We start from the raw sequence: 18,908 nt of genomic DNA, 5'->3' as shown, positions 1-18,908 counted from the left end.
ATGAGCATCAATTAGGCGCTATATTGTGGGATTAGGTATGGAAAAGTGGTGGAACACACTTCTCCCAACATGAATGGATTCCACAGCGATCGGTACAACATTTCTCGGATATGCACATGGATCAGGAACTTCGATTACCCAAAATGTTCTATCACCAGATCTCGTATTTATTGTTTCAGTCTGCATGGTACCGGTGGTATGTTCAAGCAGAGTGCTAATCTGTGCTAGACTTCTTTGTATCATTGTCTTTCTGAAAGCATGTCCAAACCCAAGAGTATCGTCTCGTATGTACAGTCTATCATTAGGCGTCTATTTGTACAGCATCAAACTTATCGGATCTTTTTCTAGGGAGCCCATTTCCGGTTCATGGGTTTAAATCGAATGTCGCCAAGCTCCTCTCCTTTGGCGGATCCGTTTGCATTAACATTGCCAGGAGCATCAAGTTCCACTTCGAAAGCCATGGTATTGAGAAAATTTACTGCCTACGTTAAGTGTCAGTCATTTTCTTATTCAACGTGAGTGCCAAGAAGAGTGCCATACCGGGCGAGCATGCCATCTAGTTCCACCAATCTCAAACCAGGACAAATGCCCCCCTAGGGTGGTTGTGCACAAGACGCCATACTTGGTTCGTTTCATCTCTTCGTATGGCAAAGCTTCATCCTGCGCAATCTGAAAGGAGTTAATTTTGATATTTGCAGAAGTGGTTGGAAGATTTGACCTACCGGATCGTCTTTGGCACTGATGGCAAATAATGGGATTCTAACTGCGAGCAACGAATCGACAGATGATGAGTCTCGGTAATATGCTCCTTCTGTCGGATAGCCCCAAGTCGGTCCTTGCACTTCTCTGTCAAACTCATGAAGATATTTGGCCTGGCGTATCTTGGCAAAATCCAGCCTAGAGCCTTTAGATACCTGGTCATAGTGGAGGTCGATGAGTTTCTTCATATTAGTGCCCATTGTTTTGGAATAGATCTCTCTTCCAATCCAAGTTCGTTGAAGTGCCCGGTTTCCTGCGTCCAAATTCCATGGACTTGAAACAATGACAGCTGCTCTGAGCATACATAATGGACCTTCTTCGGCAATGTACTACGAGTCTTTGGATCAATACAATTTATTGCACATGGACCAAGATGAACTTACATTGGTCAAGATGTTGGCTCCCAAGGAGTATCCAATCCCATACAAAGGTCTATTTGGAAACGTCTTCCTCAACCACTTCACGGTTTGTCGGCAATCCCACGTAGCCCTTGCATTATACAAAACATTGCTGGTGATTTTATGCATAGCACAACCTCTGGAGTTGACTACACATGCAGCCCACTCACGCTCCCCTGCAGCCGTTACCAGAGGAGCTAACACCTGTCTTAAATAGATCTCATAAGATCCCCCGGATAGTCCATGCAGGGTTACTAACATTGGACGAGTATCCAAAGATCCTATGTTCTCGAATTCTTCCTCCGTGAAATGCACGGTTCTGGGAGGTAGACTCTCATCTGTCTCTGAAAAGGGAGGAACAACGAAATCAACTGCGAATGAACCTTTGAAATTGGGATCCTCATTCTCAAACAGCCTGCGCTTATAATGAATAGGTGGACCGTCGTTCTTTATTGCTGTCCACATCGTTTGGAGGTGACCATTGAATAGGAGAGGATTTAGACGACAAGGGGGAGTTGCTTCGTAGCATATCGAGACTAAATCAGTGGATGTTCCATCTTTCTTGTTGAGGGGAAGAGGAGTTGGAGAGTGAGTGAAAGTCGTTTTGGCATGGCCTAGCCATTCCATTGCGGCGAGTTCAATGTAGCTCTAGTTGTGCTCCTCGAGTCTTCGGAAATCGCCTTTGAATGTGATTGAGCTCTAGAAGCAAACTACCCATGTGGAAGCGACAAAAGAGCCGGGCTTTTAAAACAGACCTCGAAAAAGATCATAAGTGAAAATTCCCAGAGAAAGTTCTCCTTGGAGAGAGTGAAACCTCAAAATGATGAGATCCCCATGCCGAGGCGCGGACGAACACCTGGATCTGGACAAGTTTCGGCGATAAGATTAAGCGAGACCTCGAACGACCTCATAGGGAAGATCAACCTGAGCCCTGGATTCACCATGCGGAGGTTGTGAAGTTGGCAATATGTCGTATCATGGCGGCCCACCGCCTGGCAACGGATACTGGCCTGGCCAAGATCCTCCCAACGCGTACGGAGTTCCGCAATCACGTTCGCCCTTCCTAGAAAATGACCCTCTCCATTATCAACCTCCCGCCAACGATGGCCAGTACTGGAACCAGAACGGACAGATGCAATATGGCATGAATACAAACTATGCGAACAACGGCCTCTATGCGCCGGCCCCCCCGCAGCAGCAAGTTGAGCAACCTCAATTCATCTCTCCTGCGCAACTTTTCCAGCAACCACTCGCTCCATCCCTTCTCTCCCACCTCTCGCAGAACACACCCAGCGGAAGAACCCTTTCGAACCCAGCATCCTACAACTCGAGCAGAATGGCACCCTTAACTCCTGCGAATACACAGCCTGATATGACCCAACTTCTCGTCTCGCTAGCCGAAGAATACTTTCAGGCTGCGCAAGAGCTTGCACCCGCCGCAGCGCTTTCTATGACGGTTGCCGACGTCGAGGCCTACGAGGGGTTGATTGCTACGGGCCTAGGCTGTTTGGATACGGCGCTGAAGCGCATCAAACTGCAACCCAGGATGGAAGCAAACATACGGTTGAGATTTGCAGGCGTCCTGTTTGAGGAGACGGAAAACTCGATGGAGGCAGAGACTGCCTTGAGCAAGGGGATTGCACTATGTGAAAGAGTATGTTCATATTATTTTGGGCGCATGGGTAGGGCTAACACAGCGTTCAGAATCACTACTACGACCTCAAATACGCCATGCAATTCTTGCTAGCACAATTTATGGCGAAGAAGAACCCGAAGGCTTCTATGAAAGCTCTGGATGGCCACATATCTGATGCACAAACGTGGGTAGTTGCTAGGCTAAATTGTATATCTTGCCTAACTTCGTTAGGTACCAACACTTTTCCTGGGTCTATGTATTCCGCTTCCTTCGAGCATCACACGCATTAGAATCCGGCAGTCTTACAGATCACCATGCCGCCGTACAAAATCTCCGAGCTGTAGCGAATCTTGCGAAGCAACAAAACGATAATGCTATACATCTCACGGCATCTCTTATGGAAGCGCTGGCATTTTTGAAGATTCCGGGTCCCGAGTCCCTCCAGCATGTTCAGACGGCGCTTGCCCAGGCTCGGAGCTATCAACACGACGAAAGCTGCAATATTCCGCAACTCATTGGCTTGACCCATATCCTCGACGTGTCTTGCGCTATTATAAAGGGAAACTCGGTTGAGATGCTCACCAAACTAAAGGACATGCAAAATATGATGGATAAAGCACTTCACGAGAACACCTGGGGCACAACGAATGACACTTTTGCTATTCCAATTAACAGAACCCCGAAGAGCTCGCACACTGTCAGTCAAGACACCCGAATGATCTTGGGTATTGGAAATGATGGCGGGGACAACCTCATGATGACATTTCTGGGCAAGAAAGATGCCTATTCCATCACGTAAGTCAAGATCGAGCCCCTTGATTAACCGTCACTAATTATCTTAGGTATCTACTATGTGGAATGGTTCTCCTACACAAAAACTCCAGTGACCAAAAAGGGCTTAAATACTTGCAGGCTGGCTTGGACTCCTTGGAAGGTATGGCTCATCTCGATTATAGGCTTGCAAATACTTATGATATTCGCTAGGGGACATACGATCAGCCAGATCTTCCTCCGGCCTTCTTCCAGATCTCGTGTCAAAACGCCAATGGCGTGGCGAGATTTCATGTTATTTCCGGATCTATATGGCTTTCTGCTGTGCCGGACTCGCGAATTGGACAGAAACAAAACGATATATTGACGACCTCAGGACCACCGTGCGTAAATTCGAAGTGTCGTTGACAGGCCCATTAGCCAGTCTTGCTCTTTACCTCGATGGAATTTACCATCAAGGTATCGGAGACTTTGATACCGCTCTACAGATCTTCGGGGATCCCAAGCTCAGCTTGACCACAGCCAAGAGTACCGCGTTGACTTCGGCGGACCAAGTCGAGCGTGATATAGCTATTCTTGCTACACTCAACTCCCTCTGGATCGTGCAGGACAAAGGACTGCAAAATCCTGATCGAAATTTGTCAGTCAAGGAGAAGCTCGAGCCGGTTTGCGTAAATCACCCGAATCCGGACATCAGGATGGCATTTCACCTCGTTGGCGCAACAGTTCCAACGAATCCTCCGCTCGAATTAATCGAGATCAAGAGCCGGCTGAGATCAGCATTGGCTTGTGGAAACACAACTGCCAATATACATCAGATGTGCATATGTCTTAGCATCATGTGTAATCGCTTCTTCAATGGTGTCATTGGTCCACAAGCGGAAAAGAGTGCGAAAGCTGCCTCTGTCCAAGCAACCAGGTCCGGCAACACTCTTTGGATGAGTGTAACTGATGGGATGCTGGCCCGGTGCTATGAGGTGCAAGGGAAAACGCAAGATGCGCAAGCTAGTATGGCGTCGGCACAGAAGTATGCAGACCAGGCGCTACCCGGTGTGTAACAGGGGGAGTTTTATGTACAATGTGGCGTGGGATTTTCAGGAGGGGGTTTGACGACATGGCAGGAGTTTGCTTTAGTGCATTGCGATGGGATTTGGGACCAAAATGTATGACAGTGTTTGGCGCAATGTATACCCATTTGCTTTTGCTTCAAGTGGCGGGGCGAATATCAATGGGCTTTATGGCGCGATTTGAGGAGTCCTGGAGATGTCCAGGCCTCCTAGAACATTAGGTGGAGGAATTCAATGCCAATCAACATTGTGTTTCCCAAGCTCCGCGATAAAGCAATTTCATCTCAAGCGAGATCCCCTAGCCTTCGATATCTCAACGGGTCGTAAACGTAGTCCAGAGTTGCAGGTAGCCAGGCCTAAACTTAAAGCAGGTCAGGGGCCAACGCTGTCTTCGGCTAAAGAATGCTGCGCCACAGAAGGCATTCCACCAGTTCTGTTAGGCAGCCACTGATCTACGGTTACCGTAGAACAAGAATCTCCAGAATGATTTCATCTGAAGGCCACGTTGCCCTGAACCTTAAGCATACTACAGGGCAGTCTTCAATAATCGAAAATGGAGAGGAAAAGAAGGGAGGCCCATAGTAAATCGCGGCGAGGGTGTCAGAATTGCAAGAAGCGACATGTAAAGGCACGTGACTAGGAGGGTTTTCCATTGATCTCGTTGTCTGGTCCAAAGGGTTTGAAGGCTAAGGCTGACATCTTGAGCAGTGCGATGAGCAAGTTCCGACTTGTGCGAATTGTATAGTTCGCAAGCTTGATTGCGTCTACCAGTCTCCTCCAGAGTCCAGCGCGAGCTCGTCTACCACATCACTTACTCGACGTCCCAAAAAGACGGCAAGAAGTAATCCACCGGATTGTTTATCAGGCTCTTCTTCGGTTATCAACTCGAGGACATCTATAGTCTCTCCTCCAGCCAACTCGTTGGTCTCTTCACCAGCTGCTTTCTCAAGCACCCCTGAGTCTCACGGACTCCTAGAACTGGAACTCATGCATCGATGGACGACGAGGACTTATATGGGACTCGTCGCCGTCCCCGAAGACCAACCGCACCTGCAAGACTAGTAATCGGCCTATTTCTTTGTCCCATGCCCCGAGCTCCCTATTTCACTGGTCGGGAGCATGAGCTATGCTCCCGGCTCCCTCCCTTCGAAAGAAACAAGTTGCTAATTCGTTGAAGTCTCCCCCGCGTCGCCCTTCGAAACACCTACCTGATGAACGGCATCCTGGCTCTCTCAGCTCTGGAATTAGCTCGAGCGTCTGGAACACCAGCTACGTACCTCCCCGCAGCACTAGAATATAGCAACAAGGCCAGCGCCTCCTTCCGCACCGAATTGAGTAATATCACGCAAGATAATTTACATCTGCTCTACTACTTCGCCATGATAGCCGCGACCTTCAACTTCGCCCTGCCGCCTGAGCGGATGAGCGCCATAGATCGCATAGGCATCGCATTCGACATGGTGATCGGCGCTGTACATATAGCAGCGACGAACATGCAATGGCTCATGGAGAGCCCCATGTCCGTCGGCACAGTCCTTGGCCTCGGGAATGTGACGATGCAGATCTTGGATTCCGAGACTCTACTCGCGCTTGACAGAATGACATCTGTCAGTCGTCAGATGAGTCCGAAGTCCTTACCTGCTATGAAGGAGGAGATCCATGTTGCGGGACAGGAGGTCCCTAGTCCGCCGGAGAGTGAGAGGTATATGTATTGGCTTGCGATTGCGCAGTTGAAGTACTGCTTTGCAGAGGACGCACGGGGATTGATCGCAGGATATTGTCTGACCTTCATCCCGGTCGCGGGTGCGGATTTTATCTGGGCGATCCGGAAGCAGGAGCCGGTCGCCTTGTTTGTGCTCATGTATTTCGGTGTGCTCATGGATCGGTATGGGGAGGATCCGAGGATGTGGTGGATTACGACGACGGGACGGGACTTGGTGAAAAAGACTTCGGAGATTCTTCTGCAGACTCCTATTGCAACGATTCCAGATGGACGGGAGGGGATAACATGGACAAGGCAGCAGGCCGGCTTGCCGCCGTTGGTGATAGAGGACTGTGTTTGCCCTCGGGACCTTTATTATGAACAGGAAGAGTTGGTAATATAAGGGGGACAAAATATAATCATTGGTCTGCCTTAAATTCAGCTAGTTCGTCGAGCTCAGGCAATACACGAGCGTTGAGGGGGCAATGGCCACTTGTGATCAATTAAAGATTGATTCACGAAAATGGCTCGAATTTGTTTCTGTTGCATCCCGGAGAGACCTTGCAGAGCACTCACGGATGGCGCTTTGACTTTGATCTAAGTTTAAGGGCCGAGAAAGAAGGTGTTGGTAGGAAGTAGATTCGGGGCAATCTCTTTGCTCCTTGGACTTCACAAGATGTAAGATTACTCTATAGACAGGCATAATATTCCCCTCATGGCTTCACAAATAATATCGAAACACTTCTCAGAAAGCTTGGTGGTGAGGAGAGTTTCGAGGACTATATAATTGAGTGGTGGCTAAACTAGGATACAGAAATCCAAGAGCCTATCAAGGTACTAGAGAATCACTGTACAATATGAGCTCTAAGTTCGTCGAAACACCTTCCTCAAGCCGTCCGAAATGTCCTCAAACTTATCCCGCTTAGCAAGACTTGTATTCGAGAACGGTGGTCTGTCTGCCTGACAGACGGTGCCCGGCTTCGGCAAGGTCCCATTCAACCAATAAGTAGAAATAATGTTGAAAACACAAGTGGAAGGTACTGCAAGAGAGCTGTGCTAGTATTCCATGACAGTAAGCTGATGACCTTTGACCTAAATTGGAGACCGTCTAAGAGTGGATCCGGTACATACACCGTAGCCGTTGACCTCCAGCACAACGCTGTCCTTGAATCCAGAGCTAACATTGTAGGCAGAGACGAGGGGAGTAAAGCCATCGCCCGTATTGCCGATGAACAGAACCGGCTTCTTCGTTTTTGCTTGAAAATCGCCCTTGTAAACCTCCTTGGCGCTCATCTTCCACTGCGCGCAAATCATGCTAATCGCAGATGTGACGTCTCCGAAAAACTTGCTCGTCTTGTATAGCTGGTCGACCACTGGGAGAAAATCTTCGAACTTTGACACACGCACTGTCCTGTCTGCGCAATGAATTCCCATGACGCCCAGAAGAACTTGCTTTGACTCTTCTGTTACGCTTGTACCACCTGCAAGCTCGATTAAGACGGGCAGTGCATCCTTGGTGTTGCCAGTGATCAGCATATCTAGGAGGGTGGTTAATAGCGGCCAGTAGAAGGTCCCGTACATGCTCTGTACTATGATTCCTTTCAGAACGTTATAGTCGAGCATGAAGCTTCCTAGAGGGGTAGGGTGAAATTTGACGGTATTGATCAGGTTCCAGACAGCTTGTTCGAGCTCAGCTGCGGTTGCCTTTCCTCGAGCCAGGGGACACAGATCAGGAGCTGCGACGCAGCTAGAGAAGATGCCTGAGAATCCCTTGTCTGAGGAGGACCACTCTTCGAAATCACTGTGGAGGGCTTGTGGTCGGTGTTTTATTTGTCTCTGTGAAAAGAACATACGCAGCAGAATGGTAATACTGATGTGGATTCTGAACACCGTCCAAAATCATCTTGTCGATCCTTTCGGGGAACATGGAAGCAACCTGGGATGTTCATAGCTCGGAGTCAGTACTCTTTCAATAGGTGAGTTTTGTGGGCTGACTGCTCCGAAGACGTGTTGAAAGATCACTTAAATTGCAATGCGACCAAAAGAGGGAACATTATGCCGGGAGGTGCACGTACAGTTGCACCCAGGGTCGTGCCATACGAGAGCCCTATCACGTATTGTAAGCTTGGCTCTTTGGGTCCGTGATTCTGCACTCTTTACTCACCCCAGTACCTGAGCATCCCATCTTCATCAAGAGCGTCAACAACACTTATCAAATCCCTTGCAACAAAAGCTGTGCCAATAAGGCTCCCGGTTGCGTTTGACTTCTGGAAGCAAAGGTCTGAATTGATTGCCCCCTGCGTCCAAAGTCTTCCCAAGGCAACGTCCGAAGAGTTACCAAACTTCAGCTCGTTTAACATATTGTTCTTGTCGACATCATTATCAGTGCAGGAAAATGGGATGGTGTTTCCAGTTCCCCTATATTTCGGCGGATTATCAACCACACTTTTGAATGCAGGCACGATTTGGGTCACATTGATTGACAGAAAGATCATCCAAGATAGTGCCTAATTCTTACCGTGGATCAAAAGCAATAAGATCATAATAGCCACCGGTGAATCTGAAAAGATAAGATCAGTACGGGCAGAGAAGCATGGTCTGTTTGGGTTGAACCCTCACGCTGATAAAGCTGGGCCGAGAAGTCCCAAAGACCCTCGTCCCGTTGCACCCGGACCACCAAAATTGAACAGGATGCTCCCCTTTGATGGCTGCAATTCAGCAGAAACTCTGACAAGCTGGAGCGTTAGTGTTGCGTTTGAACTTGGCTCGGTGTAGTCGAGTAGGACGTTCAAGTTACCGCACACTATGGATGCAGTGCTGTTGACTTCGGTTGCGTTGCAAGGACCCCATTGGATCTTTGGATTACCATGCGAGCTGACACTGGCAGCAGCGAAGAAGGGAAACTGGAAGATGGGCCGAATGGAAAACATTTGAGGCGACGACAAACGGTTGTGGCTTGCAGGCTGAGATATAAAGTCTCCAACGAAACAAGAAACACAATAATACGACTGATTGAAGTGACCGGTATAAATACAAGATTAGTGAAGGTTATTTGAGTAGCGTAGCTTTACGCATATGGGAGAGCTGTCATGGGAAGGACCAGACCTTCTATACCTTAGTCAGCGGCATCCACGCTAGCCTCCTTAAGAGGCAGTGGCGGTTTGTCCATTAAAATGCATATATTTTAATCTCTTCTTCTTCCTCGACATAGTAGTAATACAAGATTAATTATATTAAGTAATCCTTCGTGGATCAAGAAGGGATTATACGCTTCCGTACTATACAAAAATTCCCCGAATACGGATAAATTTGCTTCCGCTATAACTAACCATATCTTATAGAGTAATTAATCTATTAAAGAAATTATTATAACTATCTTCCGGCCATCTTATAGACCGAGGAAATCCAGATCTTGGCTCCTTATTAAGTACTAAGGAAAAGCCCTTGAGTACGTAATTTAATTAGATCTATTAATTAGTTAAATATCATACCTAACCAAGTCCGGTTATAAACTATATATTACTAAACTTCAAATTATTAAAATCTATAACTAATTCTATTTAGAATTATCTTATAGATCCAGAACTTGCCTTCTTATAAAAGCTAAATAGGATCCCGAGTAAATTATTAGTTTATAGCTTTATTCGACTTTAATACTAAGCTAATATTTCTCTATATATTATAGCTAGGGCCAAGGCAAATCCTAGTAACTAAGAGAATTAAATAATTAATTTATTAAAAAATCCAAGTCTAAATCTCCTAAATTCTTAATTTTCTTATTTCCTATTATTAGTAAATACTATTAATAGCTATTACTAGTTCCCGACTATTTCTTAAACCGGCTTTATATAACTAGCCTAATATAATTAACTATTATATAACTAAATAATATATAATTAACTAATATAATATAACCTATAATTATATTATAACCTATTTCTACTTCTATAATTTCCTTTTTTTCTTTTCTAGAATATAGATAGCTATAAGAATTATAGAACTTCTAATCTGCTTTTATATTAATAGTTTCCTTTATAGAAAGTTCCTTATTAATATAACTAAAATAATATTAAATTTCCTATTACCGGATTATATTTCTTTTATTAAATCTTTAACGAATTTATAAAAAAGCCTTTTTTATTAAGAAATATATTAAGAATCTAGTATTTACCTAGAAATAACTATTACCTTAATTATTATCTATAACTTCTAATATTTCTTATAAGATTTCTAACTTATCTAACTATATTTTATTATTAAAATAACTATAATTAAATCCGGAAGAAATACGGAATCTCTTTATTAAAATAGCTAGATTAGCTAGACTAAGTAATAATAATAGTCTAAAAGAAAGCTTTAATATCTCGAATAACTTTTATTTCAAATAATCTTAGAAAAAAGGTATTATACTTATTATTATTCTTATAAATAAAATAAATACTAGAGCCTTTTTATATCTTAAAAGCTATTTCTCGAATAAAGATATTAGGAAAGCTATTATTATTATTAAAACTATAAATAAGAAAACCAGAACGGAATTCAAGAATTATACTAAGAATACTATTAGTATTTAAATCTTATATATTAATAATATTAATCTCTTTATATATTTTATAAATTATTTTAAATCCGAACTAATTCCGGAAAATAATTAAGATAATTTAGATAATTTTCTATCTAATAAATTTAACTAGAACTATAGATATTATAGTATCCTAAATTATAAAAAAAATTTAGAAAGAATAAAAAGATATAAAATAATTAGAATAATAGAAATAGTAATAATTAAGACTATATTTACTATAAGAAAAATAATTATTATTATTATATAAATAAGAATACCTATAAGTTAACTTACTAAGATACTTATTAAGGAAATCCAGGTAATAACCCGAATAATAGTTTTAATTCCTCTAAAAATAGATCTTATTAAGGATCCTATTAAAGCTTTTATTAAGATAATCGAGATTATTAATACTATTATAGATCTACTAATTACTAAAATAATTATAGTAACTTCTATTAAAGAACCTTTAGAGGAATCCGGTACTTATAGATTAATAATATTAGAACCTTTAATAGCTTTCTTTTAGATATAACTACTATTATATATTATAGATATTTTATATTTTTAGTTATAATTTATAATAAATAACTAGTTCTTATAACTCTTCTATTTTATATAAGAAAGAAAGCCCTTAATTAGTTTTCTGGACTAAATAAAAACATAACTATATTTATAGCTAAAAGTTTTAAAAAATAAAAGATCTAATTAATTTAATAATTTAATACAAATACCTTATAAGCTCTTTTAAAAGCAAATATAATAAAATACTTATTTATAAATAAATTAGTCTTAGATATATATAAGTATATTACTAAAAAATAAGGCTTATATATAGTAGCTAGAGAAAAAAATAAAGATCTAATTATATACTATATCTATAATAAACTAGATCTAATTCTGGCCTTAATTATTAGTTTAAGGAATAGCTATAATACTATAAATAATTTCTATTTCAAGGTCTATTTAGTAAAATATAAAGCTCGAGTTTAATACTAATAATTTCAAGACTAGCTTTAAGCCTAGTTTAAGATAATAGAAAATAGATTTTCTATAAAATAATTATATTAGAAATACTTTTCTAAATAGACTTTATATTATAATTAACTATACTAATAGCTATATTCCTAAAACTAGATAATAAATTAAATATAATTACTTTTATAGTATATTATTCTAATTACTATACTATAGTAATTAAAGAAACCAAAGAATATTAATAATACCTAGAAGAAATCAGGAAATTCTAATATAATTATAGTTCTATTTATTAGATACTTTAGCTCTACTAATTAATAATAATAAGCTATTTTCGAGAAATCCTAATTATATTATATAGTTATAATATTTCCTATTATTATAATTCTGGCTCTAGTTTATTAACCTTAATATAAATACCTATATCTATAATTTATATATTAATTAAATTAGTATAATAGATAAGAAAACTAGGATAATTATAATCGGAATAACTAGAATAACTATAATTAAAACCGAAATAACTAGAATAACTAAAATAATTAGGATAACTATAATTAATTTAATAACTAACTAGTTACTATAATAATAATTAATACTAACTCTGGCTATAAGAAGTATATATTTATTAATAAAGAGATATTTAATTCTTATTAATAATAGATCTGTTTTCTGGTTAGATCTTAATTATTTTATATAAATATTCCCGGTATTACTAGAATCCTATATATAAATAATATACTCTTTCCTTTATTTACTAAGGGAAACTTCTAGGGCAGTTCTTAGTAAGGTACTAATTACCTTATTAATATATTCTACTATTTATATTATAATATCTTTAGAATCTAATTAGTATAGATATAAATTACTTTTATAATAAACTATTAAGCTATATTATTTATATATTATAAATTATAGAAATCCTATATTTTTCTGGGAAATAGATCTATATATTACTTATAGTATATAAACTATTAGTCTCTAAAAATAAAAATAATAATAGATTTATTTATATTAATTTAAAAAAGAAATTAAGACTTCTTAAAACTTTAATTATATAAATTAAAACTATATAAGAAATAAAGAAGCTAAAAGCTTTCTAAATCTCTTTTATAAATCTATTATATATTACTATAGAATCTCTAAATAATATTTCTAAAACTATAGCCCCGGAAAATTTATTAAACTTAATAGTTATCTAGATAATTTTACTAGATCCGTTCCTATCTAATTCTATTTAACTTATCCTAGCCAAGATCTTAAGAAACTTATCTAAGACTCTAATAAATAGTCTTTTTTCTAAAAATATAGCTCAAAGATTTATTAAAGCTATAGAACTTCTTTTTACTAGACGGAAACTATTCTAAAAAATAGCTAAAGAAAAAACTATTTTAGTAATACTTCTAAATAGTATCTAATATATACTAAATACTAATATTTGTATTATAGTATATATTACGAATATAGTATTCAGGGCTTGGAAAGCAAGATAGAAGGTCCCTTATAAAGATAATTTAAAGCTAAAGAAAAGAAAACTAGAATATAGGAGGCTACAAGGGAGTATATATATCCTATAATATACTAGTTCTAAAGGAGCTAGCCTTCTAAATATCTCTAGTATATTCCAAGCATATTTCCCTAGTAAGGCGGCCGTATTATATATGCCTAGGAGGTATCTGGTATCTAGTAAGGCATCTCAGATACCGGGCATCTGAGAATTATAATATTACCTCCCCTCTTTATAATAAGCTTATTCCCGAGCTTTATACAAGCCATTAATTCATCTAATTTTATACTATACTTCTTCCTAAAGTAAAACTAGTATCTCGGATATAGATATTATATATAAAAGGCCAGTACCTTTATTATATAACCTAGAAGAATTTATTATTATTTCTATATAGTTCTAGACTAGTATTATTTTTTATATAGTTTAGCTAGTATTACAGGTTTTATAGAGGTCCTAGTATATTAATATTATTATTATAGAAACTTTATAAAACCAGAGAACTATTACTTAATACCGAAACTGGATATTATACTAGATCTTTATCCTAACTAACCTACTAAATTCTATACTTTAGCCTATTTCTTACTAGCTTAATTATAATAACCCATTTAATACCATATTCTTATTTACTATTCTCTAGTATTAATAGGGGTGGTTCCGGGTTTACTTAACCTAGTAAAAGATTCTGGGGATCTTTTTATAGCTTCTCTATATAGAAAACTAGGTATATCTTTATAGTTTCCGGTAGTTTTAGGAGAAACGAGTAGCTATACTATTCTAGAATCTCAAATAGGCCCTCTATTTGGTTCCCTAGCTTCTGGCTCGGATAATCGGATTTCTAGTACTTTATAGTAACTTATACTTTATTTCCTACTTTGAAATTAATTAGACGGCAGTATTTATTAGCTTATACTATATATTATTCCTATATTTGCTTTATATAGCCTTAGGTAAGTTACTATAATTTATATAATTAATTTACTAATACTTTAGCTTTATCTCTATTTAGCTTCTCTTTGGATAAGTTAGCTTTAATAGGAAAGTTCTAGTCTAAAGAGATATAAGGCTTATAGCCCTTTTTAGTTATAAATAGGGACTAGCTAATAGTTTCATACTAAAAGGAGGCTTATTAATAATTAATTATAGTAACCTATTTATCCTAGTTATTCTAGTAATAGTTAATATATAGGTATAATCTCTAATTAAAATACTAATTAATAATCTCTATTTATCTATCTATTTAGGGGTAATTAGCTATAGAGAGCTTAAGCTTTATACTAATTCTCGTATAGAATTTGCTTCAAAAATCAGATATAAATTAGGGTCCCTAATCTAATATAATTATTTCTAAAATACTTACTTAATATACTATATAGAATAAAAATAGAAGTACTAGCTACTTGGCTATAATTATATCTTATACGGGAATTATAATTAGGTACTTAAATAAGTAATTCATAAATATAATAACTATATTATAGCCCGATTTGCTTTTTAGATAACTCTTAAAGTCTATAGTAATATATTACTAGAGGTAATTAGAAACTAGAAGGAAATAAAACAAACCAGGCTTCTTATCTCTAGATATATATAATTTCCTATAAGTATAGTAATTACTATAATATTAATTAATATCCTTACTTATAGATAGCTAGTAATATTACTTCTTTAATAGCTATTAGAGCTTTATATATCCAGGATATCTAGAAAGGAATTTATTATATATTTTATAGATTAGGATAGTCTATAAAAATAGTCTAGAGATTATTTTATTCTTTATAATATAGAGTTTTCTATAGTATAAAAGGAGGCTATCTTATAGTATCTAGATATTACTTTTGGCTTGGGCTATTATATATAGCTTCTCTAGATCTAGTAATATATAATTATTCTATAGGATCTTATTTATAAGTTATAAACTACTATATTTGGCAGGAGCCTCTAATAGTACTTCTATAGGGGCTACTATAGTAAAGTTTACTAGTAAAGCTTCTAAGAAAATATCTTTTTCCAGGGGAATTATATTTCTAATAGAGATATTTTCCTCCGGAAAATCTTTAATATATATTTAGTTTTTAGGACCAAATTCCGGATTAAATAAGCCGACCTTATAAAGTATTACTATAAGCTATAAGTTATAAATAATCTCCGGATTAATCTTATTTTTAGGAAGAAGTACTTGAGTTTATAGCTTCTCCTTAATCTAGCCCTAAATATCTACTTTATCTTATTTTTATAATAAAATATCTATTTATTTATTTAATTTTCCAGAATAATATATAAGCTTAAAATAATAATAGAATAAGAACTTAGCCTATCTAGCTTATTAAAAAAAGAGCTTCTTAGTAGTTATAAAGTACTTTAAGATATAGTAATTAGAATAGATCTTAAAGAAAGTATCCTAAAAGCCCTCTAGCTTAGCTCTCTATTTCTCTAGTACTTGAACTATAGCAAGTATTTCCTTATTATATATATTATAATTAAGCTCTATTAGGAATATAGTTTTGGAAAAATAAGCTATAGAATACTAAAGGCCTATTTCTGGGTCTTATTAAGAGAGTAGGCCAGTAACTACTTCTTTAAATATATCTATTTCTACTATTATAGGCAGATATAAATTATAGTATTATAAAACTAGAATAGAAATTATAGCTTTTTTTAGATAGGTAAAAGCCTTTTAGTATTATTTGGACTACTTAAAGGAAATACCCTTTTTTATAAATAAGATAAGAAGTCTAGTAATTCGTCTATATTCTCTAATAAAGTATTTATAAAAGTTATAAAAGCCAAGAAAGAACTATATACTCTTAACTATCTTTGGGAATTACTAGTTATATATTACTTTAACTTTATTAGAATCTATTTTAATACTAGATATAGGAATAATAAAACCCAAGTACTTTATATATATAACTTTAAATTCCGATTTCTTAATATCTATTTAGAGGCTAATAAGATATAAGTAGTCTAGTACTTTTTATATATACTATTTATACTTTACTAGATTCTCTAAATAAATAAGAATATTATTAAGATATACTATATAAAAGTTATCTAGATATTTAAAGAGTATATTATTTATATAGTATTAATATATAGCCGGGCTATTTATAAGGCCTTTCCAGAGAATATTATATTTATATACTCTATAGCAGATATAAAATATTATTAGCTCCTAAGAGTTCGGGTCTATAGCTATATAATAGAAAGCTTAGTAAATATCTAATTTAATATAGATCTTAGCTTTAGATAATTAATTTAAAGTCTTATTAATAAGGGAAAGGAAATATTAATTCTTCTAGGTAATATTATTTAGGTAATAGAAATTAATATAGAAGTATAAACCTCTATTTACTTTCTTTATAAAAAGAATTAGTAAAGTAAAGAGAGCCTAACTAGCTTTAATAAAGCTTTTAGCCAGATTATCTTATAAGAAATACTTAATTTCTAGAAGCTTTTAAATAGACTACTATTAGAGGAATTAATATCTAATATTCTCGGTTCTCTTTAAGCCTTTAATCTAAATCTTATAATTATATAATCTATAGAAAGAAAAGGTATTAGATTTCTTTTTAAAGAAAATAGAGATATATTCCTTAAATTCCGGAAGTAATATTCTCTATAGCTACTAAAGCTTTATTTCTTCCGGTTATTAATTCTCTAGGCTAGAAATAGCTTCTTTTTTCTAAGCTTTAAGCTCTTTATTAATCTTATAAATAGAAATTTAACTAATAATATTATCTTCTTTCTTGGCTATATAATTAAATACTATAAAGGTAAGAATAGCTAGATCTAATATTTGCTCTTTATTAAGGATCTCTTTCTACTTCTTTGGCTTTTATTTAGGTATTATATTTTAATTAGGCTATAAAAGCTCTTTTTCTATAATCTTATATAATTTCCTCTAATTAGTCCGGAAAAAGAAAGACTATTCCAGAATAAAAGGTTTCTAGAAATAGCTTATAATAAAATCTTGTTAATTAGTATCTTTTTAATACTTCTTATTAGGTTACTTCTCTAGCTATTATTATAAAGTACTAATAATATAACCAAATCATATAGATTTAGGCTTATTCTTTAGCTATATAAGCCTATATTTTCTATAATTAACTAGAATATTAATATATATTACCTATTTCCTATTAAGAATAATATTATAATCTCTAAGATTCAGAATAATTATAGGTATATTAATACTTTATCTATTAATTAGAAGTAAGACTTCTATATATTTCTTAGTAAACTTAGCTAGCTTTCTATTAAAACCGCATATAATATAGAGTAAGAGAAGGGATTATAATTTTATCTCTAAGAATTACTTTATAAGCTAAGTAAGCTTTATATTAATAAAAGTATAACTATTAGCTCTAGTATTAATAAGGAAAAAAGACTTAATTCCTAATTCATTTATACTAATAATATAAAGTATTATAAGAGTATTTCCTCTTATTAGACAAGTCAAGTTAATCTCTACTAAATTCATACTATAAGCCCCTAAAATAGAAACTTTCTTTAAAAATACTCATTTCCCGGTTCTATACTAGAATTAGAACTCAAATTCTCCGAATACTTTATTTAAATAGTATATTCTAGTAAAATAGAAACTAAGCCTGGCTTAATTCTAGAAAGAGCTATTTTGGTTTCCTTATTATATAGAAGCAAATAGTATCTGATATAATAGCCGAACTTGTTATAGTTATAATATTTAATAGTTAAGAGATCCTCGGTTTTTATAGGATATTACTTATACTTATAAGGAAATATATACTTAATAAGAATAGTTAATATAGGCTTCTTAGGCTCCTTTTTAAGAATATACGGAAATATAGTACTAGAAGTAAACTTGGTTAGGATAGTTCCTGCCTTCTTATATTCCTTAGTCTTTTTATATATAGCCTTAATTTACTAATTATTAGTAATATAATATTAAGTAAAATAAGTAATATTAATAGATAAATTATTATAATATATATATACTAATTCCTAGAGCTTTAATAGGAGCTTCTTATTTAGTTCATATTTAATATCTTAAAAACTAATACTGCCTTTTATAAATAGTTATAAAAAGAGAATATAGAACTCCTAAAATACTTAACTAGAATATATTTAAAGCTTACTAAAGTTATAGCAAATATTCTATATCTTATTAGGGTTAGAATATAGCTTCTTTAGGTAAGAGTAGAACTCTGAGAGCTAATAGTACTAATTTGGACTATCTTTATCTATACGAGAATTAGTTAGGATAAGAGTATTACTAATAAGTTTACTAGAAATATAGATAATCTTGAGATTCTCTAAAAAATATAAATTAGTATTTTCTTATAGCTTATTCTTAATCTGAACTAGCTAGTTATTAAAGATAGTATAATCTCTAGTAAAGAGAATTGGATCTGGGAGCTTAGTAACTCTAGTATCTCTAAAGGAAATATAAGATATAAGGGATCCTAAATAAGAATAAGCAGGAAATAGTTCGGAATTCTTTTAAGAGGAGTTTAGAATAGTTAGAGCGGGCGGAGTAGAAAT

At 35.7% G+C, this 18,908-nt stretch overlaps 4 protein-coding genes across 4 annotated transcripts; 2 read left to right on the top strand and 2 right to left on the bottom strand.

The window, feature by feature from the left end:
• Positions 1–160: 160 nt before the first annotated feature.
• On the bottom strand, positions 161–1,965 carry K444DRAFT_622777 (AB-hydrolase YheT). The gene is made up of 4 exons (XM_024882163.1): positions 1,143–1,965; positions 723–1,088; positions 541–669; positions 161–482 (listed from the first exon to the last, which is right to left on the bottom strand). The coding sequence occupies exons 1-4, from the start codon at positions 1,782–1,784 to the stop codon at positions 345–347; spliced, it is 1,275 nt and encodes a 424-aa protein (XP_024726113.1). The 5' UTR covers positions 1,785–1,965; the 3' UTR covers positions 161–344.
• Positions 1,966–2,301: 336 nt separating this feature from the next.
• On the top strand, positions 2,302–4,622 carry K444DRAFT_549512 (uncharacterized protein; the record flags this gene model as incomplete). Its single annotated transcript, XM_024876461.1, has 5 exons — positions 2,302–2,811; positions 2,862–2,977; positions 3,025–3,588; positions 3,636–3,727; positions 3,778–4,622. 5 exons carry the CDS (start codon positions 2,302–2,304, stop codon positions 4,620–4,622), a joined length of 2,127 nt encoding a protein of 708 aa, XP_024726112.1.
• Positions 4,623–5,114: 492 nt separating this feature from the next.
• Positions 5,115–7,130, top strand: K444DRAFT_605250 (C6 transcription factor). Its single transcript, XM_024878847.1, has 3 exons — positions 5,115–5,259; positions 5,340–5,692; positions 5,809–7,130. Exons 1-3 carry the CDS (start codon positions 5,185–5,187, stop codon positions 6,734–6,736), a joined length of 1,356 nt encoding a protein of 451 aa, XP_024726111.1. The 5' UTR covers positions 5,115–5,184; the 3' UTR covers positions 6,737–7,130.
• Positions 7,107–9,263, bottom strand: K444DRAFT_670888 (uncharacterized protein; the record flags this gene model as incomplete). The annotated part of the gene is made up of 7 exons (XM_024887682.1): positions 7,107–7,389; positions 7,465–8,134; positions 8,187–8,269; positions 8,409–8,440; positions 8,498–8,778; positions 8,852–8,893; positions 8,953–9,263. The coding sequence occupies 7 exons, from the start codon at positions 9,261–9,263 to the stop codon at positions 7,198–7,200; spliced, it is 1,611 nt and encodes a 536-aa protein (XP_024726110.1). The 3' UTR covers positions 7,107–7,197.
• Between the last annotated feature and the right edge of the window lie 9,645 nt (positions 9,264–18,908).

The sequence above is a fragment of the Hyaloscypha bicolor genome (genome assembly GCF_002865645.1).
Source record: "Hyaloscypha bicolor E unplaced genomic scaffold K444scaffold_191, whole genome shotgun sequence".
In the NCBI taxonomy this organism is placed as follows: domain Eukaryota; kingdom Fungi; phylum Ascomycota; class Leotiomycetes; order Helotiales; family Hyaloscyphaceae; genus Hyaloscypha; species Hyaloscypha bicolor.
This window is presented reverse-complemented; position numbering and strand designations above follow the sequence as displayed.